This window comes from Oncorhynchus clarkii, chromosome 22 (genome assembly GCF_045791955.1).
Source record: "Oncorhynchus clarkii lewisi isolate Uvic-CL-2024 chromosome 22, UVic_Ocla_1.0, whole genome shotgun sequence".
Taxonomy (NCBI): Eukaryota; Metazoa; Chordata; class Actinopteri; order Salmoniformes; family Salmonidae; genus Oncorhynchus; species Oncorhynchus clarkii.
Genome location: NC_092168.1, coordinates 9163057 through 9181935, shown reverse-complemented (window position 1 = coordinate 9181935; position 18879 = coordinate 9163057). Strand labels below are relative to the sequence as shown.

The following is an 18879-nucleotide window of genomic DNA, read 5'->3' as shown; positions in this document are numbered from 1 at the left end:
ATCACGAACACCGGGAATCTTCCCCTTCAGTTGGTCAACTTTTACATTTACTGCTACACCAGTAATCACTCCATTCAATGGCGCACTTTTCTTGAGAGCAAAACACATTTCTTGCCCCAATTCATTTAATGAGGAGCGCCTTCTCCCTCTGACCAGTAGAAACACAAACTATCACAAGACCACTTCTGGTTACCCTCACTGATTCCACAGCACCCAACTCTGTTTTCACCCACCCTGAAACCACAAATGGATCAGCTTAAAGGCAAGAGGGTACACTTTGTCCAAAAACTTCACTCCTACTGTCAGACTCATCTTTATCCTGAGCCCCAGTGCAAGCCTCGGCCCCCAAGAACTTCACCACACCTACCACCTCCGGTACTTTGACCTCATTCACTTCCATTTTTCCTCCTGCCTTCAGCTCGCTCTGCTTACACTTTCTACCATTCTTCTTTAACAAACCATCTCCCTTTTCCCGCCATTTTTAACCGACTCAAGCTCACCCTCTTCCTCCCTCTCTCTTAGACCTCCTCTGCCTCTCTTTTTCCCTTCATTCCCCCTTGTGATAATATTGCACTTCTCCTGACATACATCTTGTTCTTGCCTTGTCAAGGGACGCCATTTAACCGGCTGTCACAATCTCCGTACAATCAGGATGAACCCCTCGGGATGTAGCACTCAACAGTGCATCCCACTTAAAAAGCAGCTGCTTCTTCTTGACGTTCTTCTTTATCAAACGCTACCGCACCGCTTTTCAATTTCAAACAAACGCTCTCTTCCAACCACCATCCACCGTCTCGCTTTATGAGCTTGATACCCTTCAGCAGCCTCCACTCTGCCTCTTGCCTCCTGAACGACGTCATTACTGGTTAAAGAGACAGCACCCAGTTTTATCAAATAAGCTACTTCTATGCAAATGTTGTTGATCAGTACTATAAAATAAGTCCCAAATGGAAGGGAAACAGATTCAGATGTTTTGTCATCTGTAGCCCCATGAAATCAGCCAAAACAAGCTCAAGTGTGATTTGCTCTCCGGGCCCGCCGGATAGGCAGAGTTTGTACCTTCAGACACATACAATTATACAAAAAAAATGGAACACTTTGCCTACCCGGCGTGCCAAGACCGGTGGGTTTTTATAGAAATGTTTTAGGCTTTATGTTTTATGACTTAGGCTATATCACAGGACATAATTCACAAGACATGGTTAGACAGACATATTGGTTTACTGTTGATAGGCCTAGGTCTTACAGTGCATGGCAGTCATGCATTAGGCTTGATACGATCTTAACTGGTAGCAGGACTATACGTAATTCAATATTACAGTCTATTTACCACCTGTTTTATGGTTCTTTATTTCTGTCTTGTGACTATTCGTGGAGTTTGTGTGATGGGCACTCTTTGCCAAAGCCATTTTACATGACGACACACAAAGTGTGTGCGTGTGCGTGTGCGTGTGTGTGTGCTCCATTAGAGCTTCATTTGTCCAACTGAAGGCCTCTCAACCCCATGGGATGAAGGTATGAGCATTAGTAGAGTAGATGACACTAAACCCAATATCAGTTTTCTGTTGACTTTAGACAACAGCCTAGCCCCCCCCCCCCCCCCCCCCACCCCTGTGTAGCCTAGGCCTAAACCACTGGAGAGAATTGGTTTCAGCAATGAGTGTAAAGATCCACTAATGGCATTTGTGTGCTACTGTTTGACTATCAGGACCCAGACGGTCATGGACCCATACCTCTGTAGTCAGTGTTTCCCCTGCATTCATTTAGCACCGCAGCTGCTAATTATTACGCAATTTTTCAAATACATTTTCGGGATGAAAAAAACAACACATTCAGTGTAAACTTAAATGACTAAAACCAGTCAAAGTATGTAGAAAAGATAATTGATGTATATATGTTTTATTCATATAATCTCCGAGAACTAGAAATCACCAAAATAAAAAAGCTAGGCAGTCAGGGAGAATTGAAAATTTGGAATTTAGGAGTATTTTTGGCTGGATTAAGGACGGGGAATGCCAGGTACATGCCCAAGGGCCTCGATGGGGGTCCCCGTTGGTTTTGTTATAATGTTTGTGCATAAAAACACATAACTAGCCATGGCAAAATGTATAGAATAGCAGGAAATTAGCTAATTCTTCTCTCTATTGATTTAAGCCGTGCTGCCCAAACCCACCTCTCCCCCTTCCAAGACCGTTGCCACCGCAGCAATGTTTTTTTTTAGGGGAAACACTATTTTTTTTCTTTCAAATGCGTTGGTCAGGGTATAATGAACTGAAAATTGTACCCAAAAGGTAGGCTGCGTCGCAAATGGCACCCTATTCCCTATATATTGCACTAATTTTGAACAGGGCCTATATAGGTATTAGGTAATGTAGGGTGCAATTTAGAAAACAACCTGGCATTCCGAGACACTGAGGGGAGGATTTGATAAGACATTACCAGTTATGAACTTTGATAGCTTTGCTTTAGACAAGTGCTTAGAAAAGCATATTGCATCCATCTCTTGGAAACAAAAAACCCTGGGAAAATGTTTAGTCAGACAATGCAGACATACCAAGCATTCAACAAACAATTACCGTTTTTCATGAGCTGAAATAAAAGATCCCAGAAATGTTCAATATTCACAAAAAGTTTTTTTCTCTCAAATCTTGTGCACAAATGTGTTTACATCCCTGTAAACGTGTAACCACGTCAGCCCAGGACCTCCATATCTGCTTCTTCACCTGCAGGATTGTCTGAGGAGGGGTAGAGGAGTGCTGAGGAGTATTTCTGTCTGTAATAAAACCCTTTTGAGGGGATAAACTCATTTTGATTGTCTGGAACTTGGCTCCCCAGTGGGTGGACCTGGCTCCTAAGTGGGTGGGCCTGGGTGGGCCCTCCCAGGCCCACACATGGCTGCTCCCCTGCCCAGTCATGTGAAATCCATAGATTAGGGCCTGATGAATTCATTTCAAATGACTGATTTCCTTCAATGAACTGTAACTCAGTAAAATCTTTGACATTGTTGCATGTTATGTTTATATTTTGGTTCTTTGGATTTATCTAGAATTTCATCAGTCCAGAATAGTTTTTATTTTTACACGACACCCTGAAAAGTTTCAACAGGCACATGCTTTGTAATAACAATTACACGTAAGTAGGCACATTTTTGGACATAATGGAATAATGAACAAATAAATCAACAAAATCAACAACATTCACCTTTGTTCTCGACTCCTCTGCTGTTAAAACAAAGCACTGTTCCATCTCTGGCTTCATAATGAGGAGGAGTGTTCCAGTGTCTCTGCTGCCCCACAGACCCACTGATTAGCTTTGATTTGTTGTCATAGGGATGATGTAAGGCTGCTGTATCTCATGCATACTTAATGTGCAGATTTGTTTTCATTACAGGTATTATGGGTATAAATGCCACAGCTGTCAGGATAGCCATGCAGCTGCATCATTACTGCCTAAAGTGTTGCGGCTCAGCGTGGTGACCCCAATTTCACAAAGCACACACAGCGGTACACAGCACGTCAGTTGTCCCAGTTAGTCTCCGACTGGCTTGAAAATGATAACAGGTTGCCATTTCAATCAGCGACTTTGCCATTTCACTTCTGGTGGGTCACACTGTCGGCCATTTCTTTTCAGTCTAGTGTTATTTTTAATGGGAAGTGTTAAACTGGTTAAATTACAACTTCAGGGTTACAGTATATGGAGCCTATCTACGAGTGCGGCTCTTCTATGCCAGAACTGAGGTGTGTGTCCCGGTGTCTTCGGTGTGTGTCAGTGTGTCCCTAAAGTGCCTGAGCCATCATTCCATGCCCAGAGGCCTGCCCACGGCCGAGCTTCCACAAACCTACAGAGACATGGAGACAGGAGAGCACAGAGATGCCTTCTTTATAGGATCCTAATAAGAGCTAGGAGCTGTGGAGGTGACTGGTGAGTGGCCCTGTCACCTCAGAGCCTGTGTGTGTGCCAAATGGCTCCCTATTCCCTATAGTGCACTACTTTTGGCCAGAGCTAGTACAGTACACTAGTGTACTATATAGGCAATAGGGTGCCATTTGGGACGCATACCCCTTGTTGTGCCAGCTCTGTGATGACTAAACTGCACAGCCTCAGGTAAAAGAGCCTGGCAGCATTAACATAGTCAAGGCAGGTTCTGCCTGAGAGCACCGCTAGCTAGCTCCCAGCTTTCTCTCTTTCTCTCTCCCTCTCTCGCTAACTAGCTCCCAGCTTTCTCTCTTTCTCTCTCCTACTCCCCCCTCTCTCTCGCTCCATACTCGGTGAGTAGCACAGCCTATGTACATGTTTGTTTGACATGCTTCTTACTGAATGATCCTTCGTAAGGCGCCATAACCATGATTTATGTCAATTTTCGTAAGGGGCACAGGTCACTCCTCCCTCCTCCCAGGAGCAGGGGTCATCTAATTAAAGCTCCTGTCACATCAAAAGAGACGCATTAAGAGACGCATTAACCATATCTACATGTACATACTACCTCAATCAGCCTAACTAACCAGTGTCTGTATGTAGCCTCGCTACTTTTATAGCGAGGCTATTGTTGTTTTTATTTCTTTACTTACCTATTGTTCACCTAATATTTTTTTTTTTGCACTATTGTTTAGAGCCTGTAAGTAAGCATTTCACTGTAAGGTTGTTGTATTCGGCGCACGTGACAAATAAACTTTGATTTGATTAATATGTCCTTTAGTAAAGCTTGGATATAGACTGGCTAGAAGGACACTCCCGTCAGTGTCAAAGGTTAGTCTATATTTTACAAACTGGCCTGTTTTACAGGTAGCATGTTTATTTCCCATCCCCCTGGATGGACGGCCCCACCATCAACAACACGCATTAGCGATCACACAGATAATAGCCAATGTCACATTGTAGGCAATTAAGCCCAGATAAGACTTCAGAGGCTATCAAATTTGCAATTGCCGTGAATGCTTGGGTGTGGAGATAGCTAGGACATCACAGCCAATGAAAAGGGACCGGTAGGTAGTACACCAGAGTATACAGGAAGGATGGACCATTTGAGAGAGGATCTGCCTGGAGATAAAAATGCTCTGCCCAAAGACTCCCCAGACAGACAGTGTGTAATGATGATTTACATTGCGTCTGTGCTTCAATCCCCACCAGCCTCTAGCTCTGCTGCTGTTGACTGTCGTCTGGTCCAGACCCCAGCTCCAGCACAATCACAGGTTGCGTCTTAAATAGCAGCCTATTCCCTTATAGTGCAATACTTTGACCAGAGCCCAGTACACTATGTAGGGAATAGAGTTTGCTTTGGGACTCAGCCACAGACAGGACAAAGGTAGTGATTGCTCCTCAGAGGCAGGTGGATCTTTAGAGCTTTAGAGGAGCCACTGATGGAGCGGCCTGTCACGGCCCGGTAATAAAGGGCTCCCTGATGGATGCAGCATCGCCCTGGCCCAAACCCTCCATTTGGTCTGATTGCTGCTGAGCCTGGTTCTGATGTGGGAGCCCGCAAGGGCCCGTATTCACTATGCATCTCAGAGTAGGAGTGCTGATCTAGGATAATTTTTTTCCTTTTCAATCATAATAAATAAGAAGGCAGACCTAATCCTAGGATCAGTCCTGTGTGGCTCAGTTGGTAGAGCATGGTGCACACAACACCAAGGATTATGGGTTCGATTCCCCAGTGGGGAATATGCCATTTAGCAGACACACAAAAGTTTCTGCTAAATGGCATATATTATATACACTGAGTGTATAAAACATTAACAACACCTTCCTAAAATTTAGTTGGTGGACCATTCTTGATACACAAACTGATGAGAGTGAAAAACCAAACAATGTTCCAGTTCTTGAAACAAACTGGTGTGCCTGGCACCTACTACCATTCCCCGTTCAAAGGCTTTGAAATATTTTGTCTTTCCCATTCACCTTCTGAATGGCACACATACACAATCCATGTCTCAATTGTCTCAAGGCTTAAAAATCCTTCTTTAACCTGTCTCCTCCCCTTCATCTACACTGATTTGAAGAGGATTTAACAAGTGACATCACTAAGGGATCATAGCTTTCACCTGGATTCACCTGGTCAGTCTATGTCATGGAAAAAGCAGGTGTTCCTAATGTGTTGTACACTCAGCGTATGTTACTTTGAGACACTTTGAATACGGTCCCTGGTCAGGTCTGGGAGGGCTACCTGGAAACAGTGGTGCAGTAAGTGACAGTAACTGGTAAAGAATGCGGTGTCGTAAACAGTGGCGTTGATGTGACGCCGACATGCTTTGTACTGCCATTTATACTGAGAACATGGTGGGGTTTGCAGTAGCACCAGCTGCATGCATTTACTCACACTGAGCATGCGGCTGGTGTTACATTTCACTCCGATTTGAGTCGTTAGATAATTTGTGTCCTTTAATAACATGTTTATTGTATTCCAATTAGGTTTCACCAGTTAGTTTTCAACTCTGAAATCAAGGTCACTCTTTATCAGGGCCTAACATTAACACCTGCCAAATGCGGGTAGATGTAGGCATTGTCGGGCATTGAATACAAATAGTCAAGTATGATCACATTTGTTGAAAAATAAAATCTGCAGTAGCTGTTTTTCAAATAATTTCCACCGTTTTGTTTCATAGCTGGTGAATGAATCGCGGAAAGTCAAAGAACTGCAAATCCTATGTAGCCTATTCCACCTCGCGCTGCGATGCTGCCTGGCTACGGGCTGTGTTAAGTGAAAGATTCATTTTTAGAAGCTCCGCGCACAGGCATAAAAGTTGGTCTAATTTACTTGAAACTAATGTCTACTAAAGTGAGATTTTGTCCTTGTGTTTCTTGGCTATTTACATTGTTTTGTTCACAAACAAGGTTGTTTTTCTACGTTTGAGTTACAACTGCTAGGGAAGAGAAAACGCTTCTACTAATCAGACTCAACCTCACAGGCACAAACATGACCTGAGTCTCACTACCACGGTAACCTCCCGCCCTTAAAGGGGCAGGTAAACACTTTTGTCTCATATGTGATATTTAAAAAAGACTCAGGTCGTTGGTGTAATTTTAGCGGCAAATGTTTTTATTTTGGCTGGTAAAAAATATGGGTTGCTGGTAGATTTTTTAATCTACCTGCCACAGTGGCTGGTGAACCAAAAGGTTAATTTTATGCCTTGCTCTTACCCATTCCTAACTGCAATCAGCTTGAAAATCAGTATTTTTTTTCTGGATCAAAATGGGGCTTAGGTGGTGGGTGTGGTGGGTGATTGCCAATGGGCCTAGCCAATTGTGCGGTATCCGACCTGCACATTTTAGAGGCCCAACTGTTGTTTAAAAATAATTTCCTGCAATTCTACACATTTTGCCATGTGGCGGAGACAACTTTTTTATATATATATTTGTTTTACTGTTTAGACATAGGCGGCCCGAAAAATACACTCAATACTTTTCTATGCAGAAAAAAACCCATTAAAATCACAGTATATAAACATTCCAGCTGTTGAAATGGGGGGAATGATATCAATGTCAATGCAGCGGCTTATAGACAGCAGTATTCATAGGAAAACAAAGTCAGTGATTCACAGGTCCATTATTTATAACAGAACATTGTGCACTGAATTAAATGTTTAATGTAGGCTGCTGGGGCATTGAAAGGGCACCTGTTAACAGGTGCCTGTGCAGACATTGCAGATGTAACAGATGTCTCCTGGCTGGCTAGTGCTCTGTATCCGTCTTGCTGGTACTGCTGTACACTGAACAGAACAGAGCTACATTACAGTATAGTATGAACCAGCAACCAGTCATATGGGGTCCTGGTCAAAAGTAGTGCAATATATAGGGAATAAGGTGCCATTTGGGAAATATCCTTACACTTACGTCTCTCCTTGCCCGGCAGAAACATGACCAAAGTGTAGTCTAGCCTACTAAAGGGGTGTGGGGATGGTGTGTAGAAGACATCACGCCGCTTGCTTAGCGAGTACCACTTTCTCCCGATTCGGCACATCCTCTGCCTTGCTAGCACACGTGATCACCCTCCTGAAGCTTCTTACCAGTCAGCGCCATGAGAAAAGCTAGCAATTCAGACACTTCAGGCTGAGGAGTAAGTTTCACACATCCCCATGTGCAACAGGTGCACTCCTTAGTATGCAAATATATTGCAGACTTTGGAGAAGAGAGAAGTCAGCCAAGCAGTGTTTGTGTGAAATGAGTGAAATTAAAATGAAGTGAAATTAGTTATAGTGCAAAAGAGGGGAGAGGGGGTGGAGTGGAGGAGGAGAAAGAGTAGGGAGAGGGAGCGTTGGTGGAGGGGTCTCCTTGGTTAATAATGAGTAATGAGATATTCCATAATTTCTATCCTTCCCTCCCCCTCTCTTGACTCTGCCTCGTTCCATTTCACCACATGTATTGCTCAAGTAGGTTGGAACCACAGAACCCAAGGCATCATTCCAGGATTAGAACATCCTCCCTCTCAACCAATATGCTGTAGAATTTCTGCCCACAGTATGATGGTAATACAACCTTTGCAAGGGAATTAGAGAAGTAAGCATGTTCACGGTAGCAGAGTGGTTTCTGCAGGGGGTCACAAGTTGCCTCTGGTTTTGAGTTTAGCGTTAAATCAAATCCATTACCAGATTTCATATGAATGAAATGGTTAGATTGTTCTTGCTTCCGATGCCACCACAGTAGTAAATAATATTGTGTGTGCCTTTGTGTGTTCGTTCATGTATGGTGGCATTAGTTTTGACTTCATTACGTCTTGGCAGTACATTATGTGGCTGGACGGGTTTGTATTTAATCAGAGGGACTGCCAGCATTATTAATAACTGGAAGAGAGAGGGGGGGAGGAGAGGTGCTGACAGAATGCAGGGTAATAACTTACTGTAGTCCAGGCCTTAGGGGGGATAGCCCCCCGTATGTGGAGCCATATTCCTCTGGCTCCTCATGTACATGCTGAGGTAATGTACATACAGAATACCAGCAGCATCCCCCAGTTGAGGAAGAACTGCATTTTGGAGAACGCAGACAGATTCACGTAATCTAGACATTAAAACAGAATTCAGATTTATTGAAACAATTAGTTGGAAATCAACTTAATGTATTGAACTCATTAGAAAAGGCATAGATTTGCTCAAGTTAATCATAAGACATGAACAAAATGCATCAGTGATTTGTATTTTCCTGCAACAGCACAGGAATGCCCATCTGTTTGTGTCTGTGTGTTATCAAGGCACAAGGCGAGACCCAAATGCAGACACAGGAGGCAGATGGTTGGAGTCTTACAATGTTTAATAATCCAAAGGGGTAGGCAAGAGAATGGTCGTGGACAGGCAAAAAGGTCAAAACCAGATCAGAGTCCAGGAGGTACAGAGTGGCAGACAGGCTTGTGGTAAAGGCAGACAGAATGGTCAGGCAGGTGGTACAAAGTCCAGAAACAGGCAAGGGTCAAAACCGGGAGGACTAGAAGAACTAGAGACTGCAAAAAGCAGGAGAACGGGAAAAACCGCTGGATGACTTGGAAACATACAAGACGAACTGGCACAGAGAGACAGGAAACACAGGGATAAATACACTGGGGAAAATAAGCGACAGGTGAAACAGATCAGGGTGTGACGTGTGTGTGTGTGTGTGTGTGTGTGTGTGTGTGTGTGTGTGTGTGTGTGTGTGTGTGTGTGTGTGTGTGTGTGTGTGTGTGTGTGTGTGTGTGTGTGTGTGTGTGTGTGTGTGTGTGTGTGTGTGTGCGTATGTCTACACTACCGCTCAAAAGTTTTAGAACACCATTCAAGGGTTTTTCTTTATTTTTAAAATTTGTTCTACATTGTAGAAAAATAACACATATGGAATCATGTAGTAACCAAAAAAGTGTTAAACAAATCCAAATATATTTTATATTTGAGATTCTTCAAATAGCCACCCTTTGCCTTGATGACAACTTTGCACACTCTTGGCATTCTTGGCACTGTTCCTAGGCCGTCATTGAAATACGAATTTGTTCTAAACTGACTTGCCTAGTTAAATAAAGTTTTTTTTTTTAAATCTCAACCAGCTTCACCCGGAATGCTTTTCCAACAGTCTTGAAGAAGTTCCCACATATGTTTAGCACTTGTTGGCTGCATTTCCTTCACTCTGCGGTCCGACTCATCCCAAACCATCTCAATTTGGCTGAGGTCGGGGGCTTGTGGAGGCCAGGTCATCTAATGCAGCACTCCATCATGCTCGTTCTTGGTAAAATAGCCCTTACACAGTGTGTTGTGTCATTGTGCTGTTGAAAAACAAATGATAGCTCCATTAAGCCCAAACCAGATGGGATGGCGTATCGCTGCAGAATGCTGTGGTAGCCATGCTGGTTAAGTGTCCCTTGAATTCTAAATAAACCACTTACAGTGTCAACAGCAAAGCACCCCTACACCATAACACCTCCTCCTCCATGCTCTACGGTGGGAAATACACATGCGGAGATCATCCGTTCACTCACACCGCGTCTCACAAAGACACGGCGGTTGGAACCAAAAATTGCGAAATGTAGAAAATAGTAACATTAAAGAAAAATCCTTGAATGCCTAGGTGTTCTAAAACTTTTGGCCGGTAGTGTATGTGTAGCTGTTAGCGATGATGATAACCATGTTCTGGTAGAGATGGAAAGGCCTTCGCAAAAACCTCCTCAATTAAATGTTAACTGCAAAGTACCATATCTGGCAGAATGATATCTTGATTATTTGCATCATTCCATTAGCCATTTGTTTAGAAAACTCTGCAATCACATGAGCGCTACAGAAACATCGCTAACCAAACAACAGTCTCTTGCTGGTGCGCACTTGAATTAACCTCTCTGGGATATGTTGGACGGTAGCGTCCCACCCATCCCACCCATCCAGTGAAAATGCAGAGCGCCAAATTCAAATAAATTACTATAAAATTCAACTTTGATGAAATCACACATTCAATATACCAAATTAAAGCTACACTTGTTGTGAATCCAGCCAACGTGTCAGATTTCAGAAAGGCTTTTCGGCGAAAGCAAACAATGCTATTATCTGAGGATAGCACCCCAGTAAACAAAGAGAGAAAAGCATATTTCAACCCTGCAGGCGCGACATCAAAACGCAGAAATAAAAATATAATTCATGCCTTACCTTTGACGAGCTTCTTCTGTTGGCACTCCAATATGTCCCATAAACATCACAAATGGTCCTTTTGTTCGATTAATTCGGTCGAATAATATCCAAAATGTCCATTTATTTGGCGCGTTTGATCCAGAAAAACACCGGTTCCAACTTGCGCAACGTGACTACAAAATATCAAAAAAATTACTTGTAAGCATTGTCCAAACATTTCAAACTACTTTTGTATTACAACTTTAGGTATTTTTTTACATAAATAATCGATAAAATTGAAGACGGGATAAACAACGTTCAATACAGGATGATAACAAAGTGTAGCGAGCATTTCTAGTCACGCGCCTCTATCTAACAGTACACTTTAAGTTACCCTCGTTCTGGATGGCCGTACTTCTTCATTACACAAAGGAAAAACCTCAACCAATTTCTAAAGACTGTTGACATCCAGTGGAAGAGATGGGACCTGCAAGCCCCTGCCTTAGAATTCCAGATTCCCAATGAAAACCTATTGAAAAGAGAGTGACCTAAAAATAAAAAAAAATCCTGGATGGTTTGTCCTCGGGGTTTCCGAATAAGCTCTGTTATACTCACAGACATCATTCAAACCGTTTTAGAAACTTCAGAGTGTTTTCTATCCAAATCTACTAATAATATGCATATCCTCTGAACCAGAGTAGCAGGCCGTTTACTTTGGACACGCTTTTTATCCAGACGTGAAAATACTGCCCCCTATCCCAAAGAAGTTAAAGGGTAACTACACCCAAAAATATACATTTCTTCGATTTTTCCCAGACCTCAAAAGTGGTCTCCTGATGTGGTTTAAGCGTTGTTGTCGACTTAGAAAGCCCTGTTTTTCTATTAAAAAAGTGTGATTTTGAGAGTAAAAATATGAAAAACTTAAACCTGGAAAAACAAAATGGAGAAAAGTAATTTGGGGTAAATCTAAACGGAATGAGGCAAAACATGTAACAGATTTTATAGATCCCTAAGGATGTATAGGTTTGCAGTGAGCTTGTAAGTCGGTGCTTTGTTAGCTCATGCTTTATTGATAATGAAAAGCAATATGTGCATTCTTTGAAACATCATTAATACACACAGTAGGCTACAGGTGTAGAATCGTAATTTGATCAATCAGCACAGCATGAAATGCAAACATTTCGTATATTCAACATTTATAAACACTTATACATTTAGTATTTTCTGCTTAAAAATGTCAGACGTGATTTCCCCTAAAAATGTAAAATGTATCAACCCCTACAAAAATGTCCACTAATTATAATCCACACAATAACTCACATTTCCTGTTGCTGCAGGATTATTTTCCTGCTGTGAGAAACTGGTCAAATTAAGATCCTATAGCTGTATATATAAGAGGATTTAGCACAGTAGCATCCAAAGCTTGTCAATATGAAATTTGGCCCCAGAAATATAAAATGTTATCCACCCAACACAAGCAGTAGCGAGGGACTGAGACAACAACCAAAGTTAGAAGCGGAATCCTTTTTGTATTCGGTTCTTCATTGATATTCGGAGGCTATGTGAGTGAGGGCTGTAAACAATGAGCAGCAGCACCGAGCAGAATGGCACCCTGGACGCGTTGCAGAGAGACAGGCACAGTCACAGCATTCCTAATGAGGCAGGCTGAACCTGCGTAGCCTGCGGAGTACCGCCTCTGTACTGCACTGAGCTGTACTCTGCTGTGCTGCACGCTGGCTGTATCCACCTCTGTGTCAGTGTGTGTGCCTCTCTGCCTGCCTGCGCAACCCCAGCAGCTGTGTGTGTGTGTCTGTGGGTGTGCGTGCAGCAGGGGCTCAGCCGGTCACTGGCCCTGGGTTGGCCTGCATGGGAATATTAACATGATTTATTTCTCATCTCTCACACAGCAGAGCTGCAAGCTGAGAAAGAGACAAACTCCTCCTCCTCCCCTGCCACTCAGGAGCTGATGACAAGGCTGGGCTTCTTACTGGGAGAAGGGATCCCAGGCACGGCTCGCATACCTATGGAAGACAAGAATGAAAAAAAGGTATTTCATTTCCCCGGCAGCTGCTGCAGCGGCCGCACAACACCAGAGATAGAGAGAGAGAAGGAGGGAGGGGAGGGGAGAGTGTGTGAAAAGAAGGGAAAGAAGAAAGGATGCTTATTTTGGTGCAGTTTGTCTTTGCCCTGGTTCTTTGGACTTGGATTAAAGTTTCACTACTACCACGGGAATGATTCTAATTGCAGCAGATAAGGGTAACTCTAACCTCAACATGTTCTCAGATGTGTTTTGTGTGTGCACAAAGGGAATGTTTAGTTAAGTAATCTACTGTTGTGTGTTGGTGTATGAGCCTGAGGTATCCAGTGTGATGGTCTTAGGGTAACTTGAGTAGCTCTTGCAGGGGCACTTGAGTATGTAATACGAGTGTACGTGCTTATGTCCAGAAATAGAGTTATGTCAAGTCTTCAGCTCAGTTTGTTTTGCTCTGCTAATTAGTCCGGGGCTCAGCGTAAGAACAGAGCACTCCTTTGATTTCCCTCTACACGCATCACGCTTCTTTGGCACATTTTGGGCCAGAATCAGTCATTTAAGTCACTTTAAGCTTATATTCCATGAATCATCTTCATTCATCGAGATGTCAAGGTGAGAAACCCTGTTTTTTTTTGTTCAGCAGCAGCCTTGAAGGATGTTCTTCTCTGTGCTTCAAAGAGAAACACCTGGAGGCGTTGATCGTCTGTTAGTTATTCGTTGGTGTATGAGGGAATAGTTACTTCTACACAGCTGTTTTACTATCGGAGTTTAAACGCGTCGTCTGTTTATTCTGCCCTAGAGTAAATGCCATTAAACTATTATGTCATCAGCGTGGTATGTTGTCTGGTGTAAGTTGCCTTAGCCTTTTCTCCACATTACATGGGCTGTAATCATTAGGCAACAAACGGAAGAAAACAGACTGAAACAGGGAGGAAAACCCAGACTTGTCCAAGAAGAAACGCTCATTTTTGTTTTCCCGTTGCAAGTTTTTTTCTTTTGTGTGCCCTTATCAATATGGCCATGACCCGAATTTAGCTGGTGTTGTTCTCCAGAGTGCTAAGTTGTGATGTAGATGGGAAACGATGAGGAAGAGTTAGCCATTTGGTGAGGAACTGTTTGCAGGCTGCGGGGCTTCATCCCAAATGGCACCCTATTCCCTATATAGTTCACTACTTTTGTCCAGGGCCCACAGCCCAAAGTTAGTGCAGTGAAAAGGGAATAAGTTGCCATTTGGGACGCAGGCTTGGATCTCGCCAGGTAGCACACCGCTAGGCGCTAACGCTAACTCCAGCCATCAAGCCCCCATTCTGACTTATGTACATACTGGATGGAGGAGAGGGAGGCAGGCAGCTGAGAGGACAATATAGGGGACAAACCTAGAGTTTGAAGTTATGTCATTAGCACTTGAGTACCAGGAAGAGCATGGTGATCAATCATGGGCTGAGCTCTTCTGGTTTTAGTCTCATTGTATGGCCCATATTGCAAGTTGTCAATCAGTTGTTCAAGTCTTGTCTGAAAGACCTTTTAGATCATAATGAATGAGATTAGTTTGGACAGGAGGGACCTGATCCTTGATCAGCCCTCCTACTCTCCTACTCTGGGATACGTTCAGGTCTCGTTTTGGACTTGATTTTGCTGTTTTGAAAGCCTCGCTTTGTTTACCGAGCGAGCTCATGCCTTCAGCTTGTGTGTCATGCTCACATGTGAACTGCTTATATTTGTCCAGGAATTTGTATTGCTTGCACATGATTCGGGTTATTTGCTTTGGTTAAAAAAAGCTAATTGACTTGGATCATATTTTCCGGTCTGCTCCCATATAAGGAGAAAAGCTCTTTATTCCCATGTGAAAAATATGAACGTTTTTATTGTTAAACTTTGTAGCTATGAAATTCCATTCATACTGATTGCTGTAGTATTATTTACTTTGCTCAACCCTCCTCTCTCTGCTCTCTCTCTTCTTCTCTTATCATGTTTTACTATATGATGATGATGATGATAATGATGACGACAACAACGAATTCATAGACCTATGTGTTTTTATTAACAATATATTTCAGGAATACACTGAGTATACCATACATTAGGAACACCAATATGATATTGAGTTGCGCGATATTGCGATATTTAGTCGGGGCATGGACTCTACAAGGTGTCGAAAGCGTTCCATAGGGATGCTGGCCCTTATTGACTCCAATGTTTCCCACAATTGTGTGAAGTTAGCTGGATATCCTTTGGGTGGTGGACCATTCTTGATACACACTGGAAACTGTTGAGCGTAAAAAGCCCAGCAGCGTTGCAGAACTAGACAACAACCGGTGCGCCTGCCACCTACTACCATACCCCGTTCAAAGGCACTTCAATATTTTGTCTTGCCCGTTCGCCCTCAGAATGGCACACATACACAATCCATGTCTCAGTTGTCTCAAGACTTAAAAATCCTTCTTTAACCTGTCCCCTTCATCTACACTGATTGAAGTGCATTTAACAAGTGACATCAATAAGGGATCATAGCTTTCACCTGGATTCACCTGGTCAGTCTATGTCATGGAAAGAGACATGTTTTGTACACTCAGTGTATATTTGACTGCCATGTGGGATCAGTGAAGCCAAATAAAATATGTTTTTCCTCCTCCTCCTCCTGTAGTGCTCAGTGACTGGTCAGGGTATCAGTCCCTGCTCCAGTCTGACCAGTAGCACGACGTCCCCCAGCACAGAGAGCCCGTGCTCCACCCTGAACAGCAACGCCAGCCACAGCCTCAGACACAGCAGCAGTGGTCACAGCAGACCTCCCCTGAGTCACTCCAGCCCCTGTGGGACCATCACCAGCCCCAGCTCCACGCTCGAGAGCAAGGACAGCGGGATCATAGGTGAGAGACACTCGGACTGCTTGTCAGTATCTCAGCCCCACCCTCTATGTAGTGCGCTACTTTTCACCAAGGCCTCTCTGGTCAAAAGTAGTACACTATAGGAAATATGGTGCCATTTGGGACAGAATTTGACTGACTCAGTCGTTTAGTCCCAAGCACGCAGCCTTTCCTCAGTACTATTCACATTATGCACAATTCCCATAGGAGTGACCCTGGGATGTCCCATGACACTAGCGTCATCAACAGGATAACTCTGCATTACCCTGACCACTCCAATCTAGCATTAATAACACATATATACTTATAACCTTCATTTAATCCAACATCTTTGTTTTACCCTTTTATGGATGCTCTGAATGAAAAGTGTACGTGTCATTGTTGTTCCTCTACTTTGTCAGTGTCTGTTTTATCAGTTCTGTATTGAACTGTTAGTGGTGTGTTAGAGAGTAGTGGTGGTGACAGTTTCAACAGCATGGTGACTTCTCTGTTTATCTGGCAGCACTGGCTTTAGGAGATTTGGGGATTTACACAGGCTGACAGGAAGATGAGTTATCACTGTATTCATTTCCTCTGAGGTTTCTGCTTAAAGGTCTCAGGGACAGTGAAACCTACTAGAAATCCATTCGGAAATCTTGAACCTGGACCTACAGAGCAGTTTGTCACAAAATATTTTTTTTCTCTGGTTGGTGACGTTCATTTCTCAAGGCTCCAGTTGATTTGGACCAAACTAGGACAAAAGCAGTTAACCTTCTCCTTCTTTCCGAGGCGTCTAACTAGGACATCGAGATTCTATCCCCTATTGTACGGTCACCCAGGTAGACAGATTAGGCCTATATGAAGATAAAATGAAGATAAAAGACAACCTGTTACAATAGCCTCTGCTGATCTAAATGACAAATGGTAAGCTGTTGTCGAGGTCGTGGCCCTTTATGTGGCCAAGCCAGACTTGGTTTGTTGGCAGTGATACATCTCCCGAATGCAAATCCTGTGCTGCTGTTGACATAATTGATTACAGTGACTTATTTTCCCCCTAGCCCCCAGTGCAATATCACAGCTGCTAAATAATTCATGCTGGCTGTGATATTGTATCTGCCATAGTGAAGCAGCGTGTATAGCGCGTTGCCGTGCCTAGCTACTGCCTACCTGACTACCATACCGTCCAGTTTGAGACAGAGAGCTGCATCAAGCGTCTCAGAGTAGGAGTGCTGCATGAATTACTTAGCAGTTGTGATATTTCACTGGGGGCTAGGGGGAAAATGGTCTAGGATCAGCTCCTCTCTGTCCATGTCATTTTATTCATTGTGATCGAAAAGGCAAAACTGATCCCAAATCAGCCCTCCTAGTCTGAGACGCTTGACACATAGGCCTGTGGCCCAGCCTACTTAAGATCACTGGGACCTACTTCTTCTTCGGTGGAATGAATACTGTAGAACTCTATGCCTCTAGCTGAGTCAAGCAGCCTAAAGGTTTCTTCTTCAAACACATAGAATTCTGTTTGGGAGCGAAGGACAAGCTATAACATTGGTCCGGAACATTGCCTCCAGTGAGTAGGGCTTCTGGATTATTTAAAAGGCAGAGAGAGAAGCCAAGTAGGCTGCGTTCCATATGGCACAATATTCCATAGGGCTCTGGTCAAAAGTAGTGCACTATTCCGGGAATAGGGTGCCATTTGGGACACGGTGTCCGTGAGACTGATTCCCAGCTCTGATGACTACTATTCGGGGCCTTTGAAGTGGTTGAAACGGACTGTGGAAGAAGCAGGATAAGATAAGTCAGGGAATCAATTACTTCAAAAGCCCATATTCATTTGGGTGATTTTTTAAACAGCACGTTGGGTGGGAGGGTATGGAGCACTGATGCAGAGTGACATATGAAAACCCTCAGCTGCTGTTGTGGTGTGGGACCCAGGGAAGGGAGGGCATCCGAAAGAGGAGGCTTAAGAGTATCATAGGAATGGTTATAATCAGTTATTCATGTTGTTAATAATAGTCCTAATCAGTTATTCATGTAGTAAATAATGGTCATAATCAGTTATTCATGTTGTAAATAATGGTCATAAGCAGTTATTCAAGTTGTAAATAATGGTCATAAGCAGTTATTCATGTTGTTAATAATAGTCCTAATCAGTTATTCATGTAGTAAATAATGGTCATAATCAGTTATTCATGTTGTAAATAATGGTCATAAGCAGTTATTCATGTTGTAAATAATGGTCATAAGCATCTACTCATGTTATAAAGCAGAGGAGCAAGGCGACAATAAAGCACCTAGTGTAAGATATTTTACCTGTTCATTCACACCACTTTGTTCCATCTTTGTGATTCATTAAATTATGCTTATGAGCGAGTATCAAATGTTACAAAATTGGGTGATTTCTGAATCTCTGAATATTTGCACAAGCAAGCATCAGGTTACATATCCCAGATGTATTTGTTATGTTAATGTTAGGGATGATGCAACACACAGCACCGTTCAGAAATCCAGATTAGCTGTGTTGTACAGTAGGTCTACTCTAATGCTCCCGAAAACAGACGCGGTCCCATTTCTCTGACTGTACCCAATTTTGCATCCCAAATGACACCCTATTCCCTTTATAGAGGATACAGTGCCATTTGGGATGCATCACACTGTTTGGGAGCCCAGCTGCCAGTCGGTGGCTTTTGCTTTTCCCCTCAGCTTTTAGTGATTGTATTTAGCATGACCAGCCAGGCCTGAGGAGAGGATTAAAGGGGATTTGCTTTCATGTAAGCAAACACCTGTTTTAACTCTAAAATAGAAGTTGGCTTTTCTCCACACCAGCCCCCCCCTTTTCTCCCTCCTAAATCTTGTGTTCTCGTGGTCTCTTCATATAAGAGGACCTGACCTGTAAATGTAGGGCTCGACCCAAACGGCACCCTACTCCCTACATAGTGCACTACCTACAGTATGGGCCTTGGTC

At 43.2% G+C, this 18879-nt stretch overlaps 1 protein-coding gene across 2 annotated transcripts in view; it reads left to right on the top strand.

Annotated features, from left to right (window-relative positions):
• Nucleotides 1–18879, top strand: part of LOC139380298 (protein TANC1-like) — a 183201-nt gene that overhangs the window by 101392 nt on the left and 62930 nt on the right. The window contains exons 5-6 of one of the 2 annotated variants that reach the window (XM_071122882.1): nt 12950–13089; nt 15719–15941. In XM_071122882.1, coding sequence (XP_070978983.1) covers nt 12950–13089; nt 15719–15941 — 363 coding nt within the window. The remainder of the gene's footprint in view (nt 1–12949; nt 13090–15718; nt 15942–18879) is intronic. The other variant, XM_071122883.1, reaches the window with a different exon arrangement.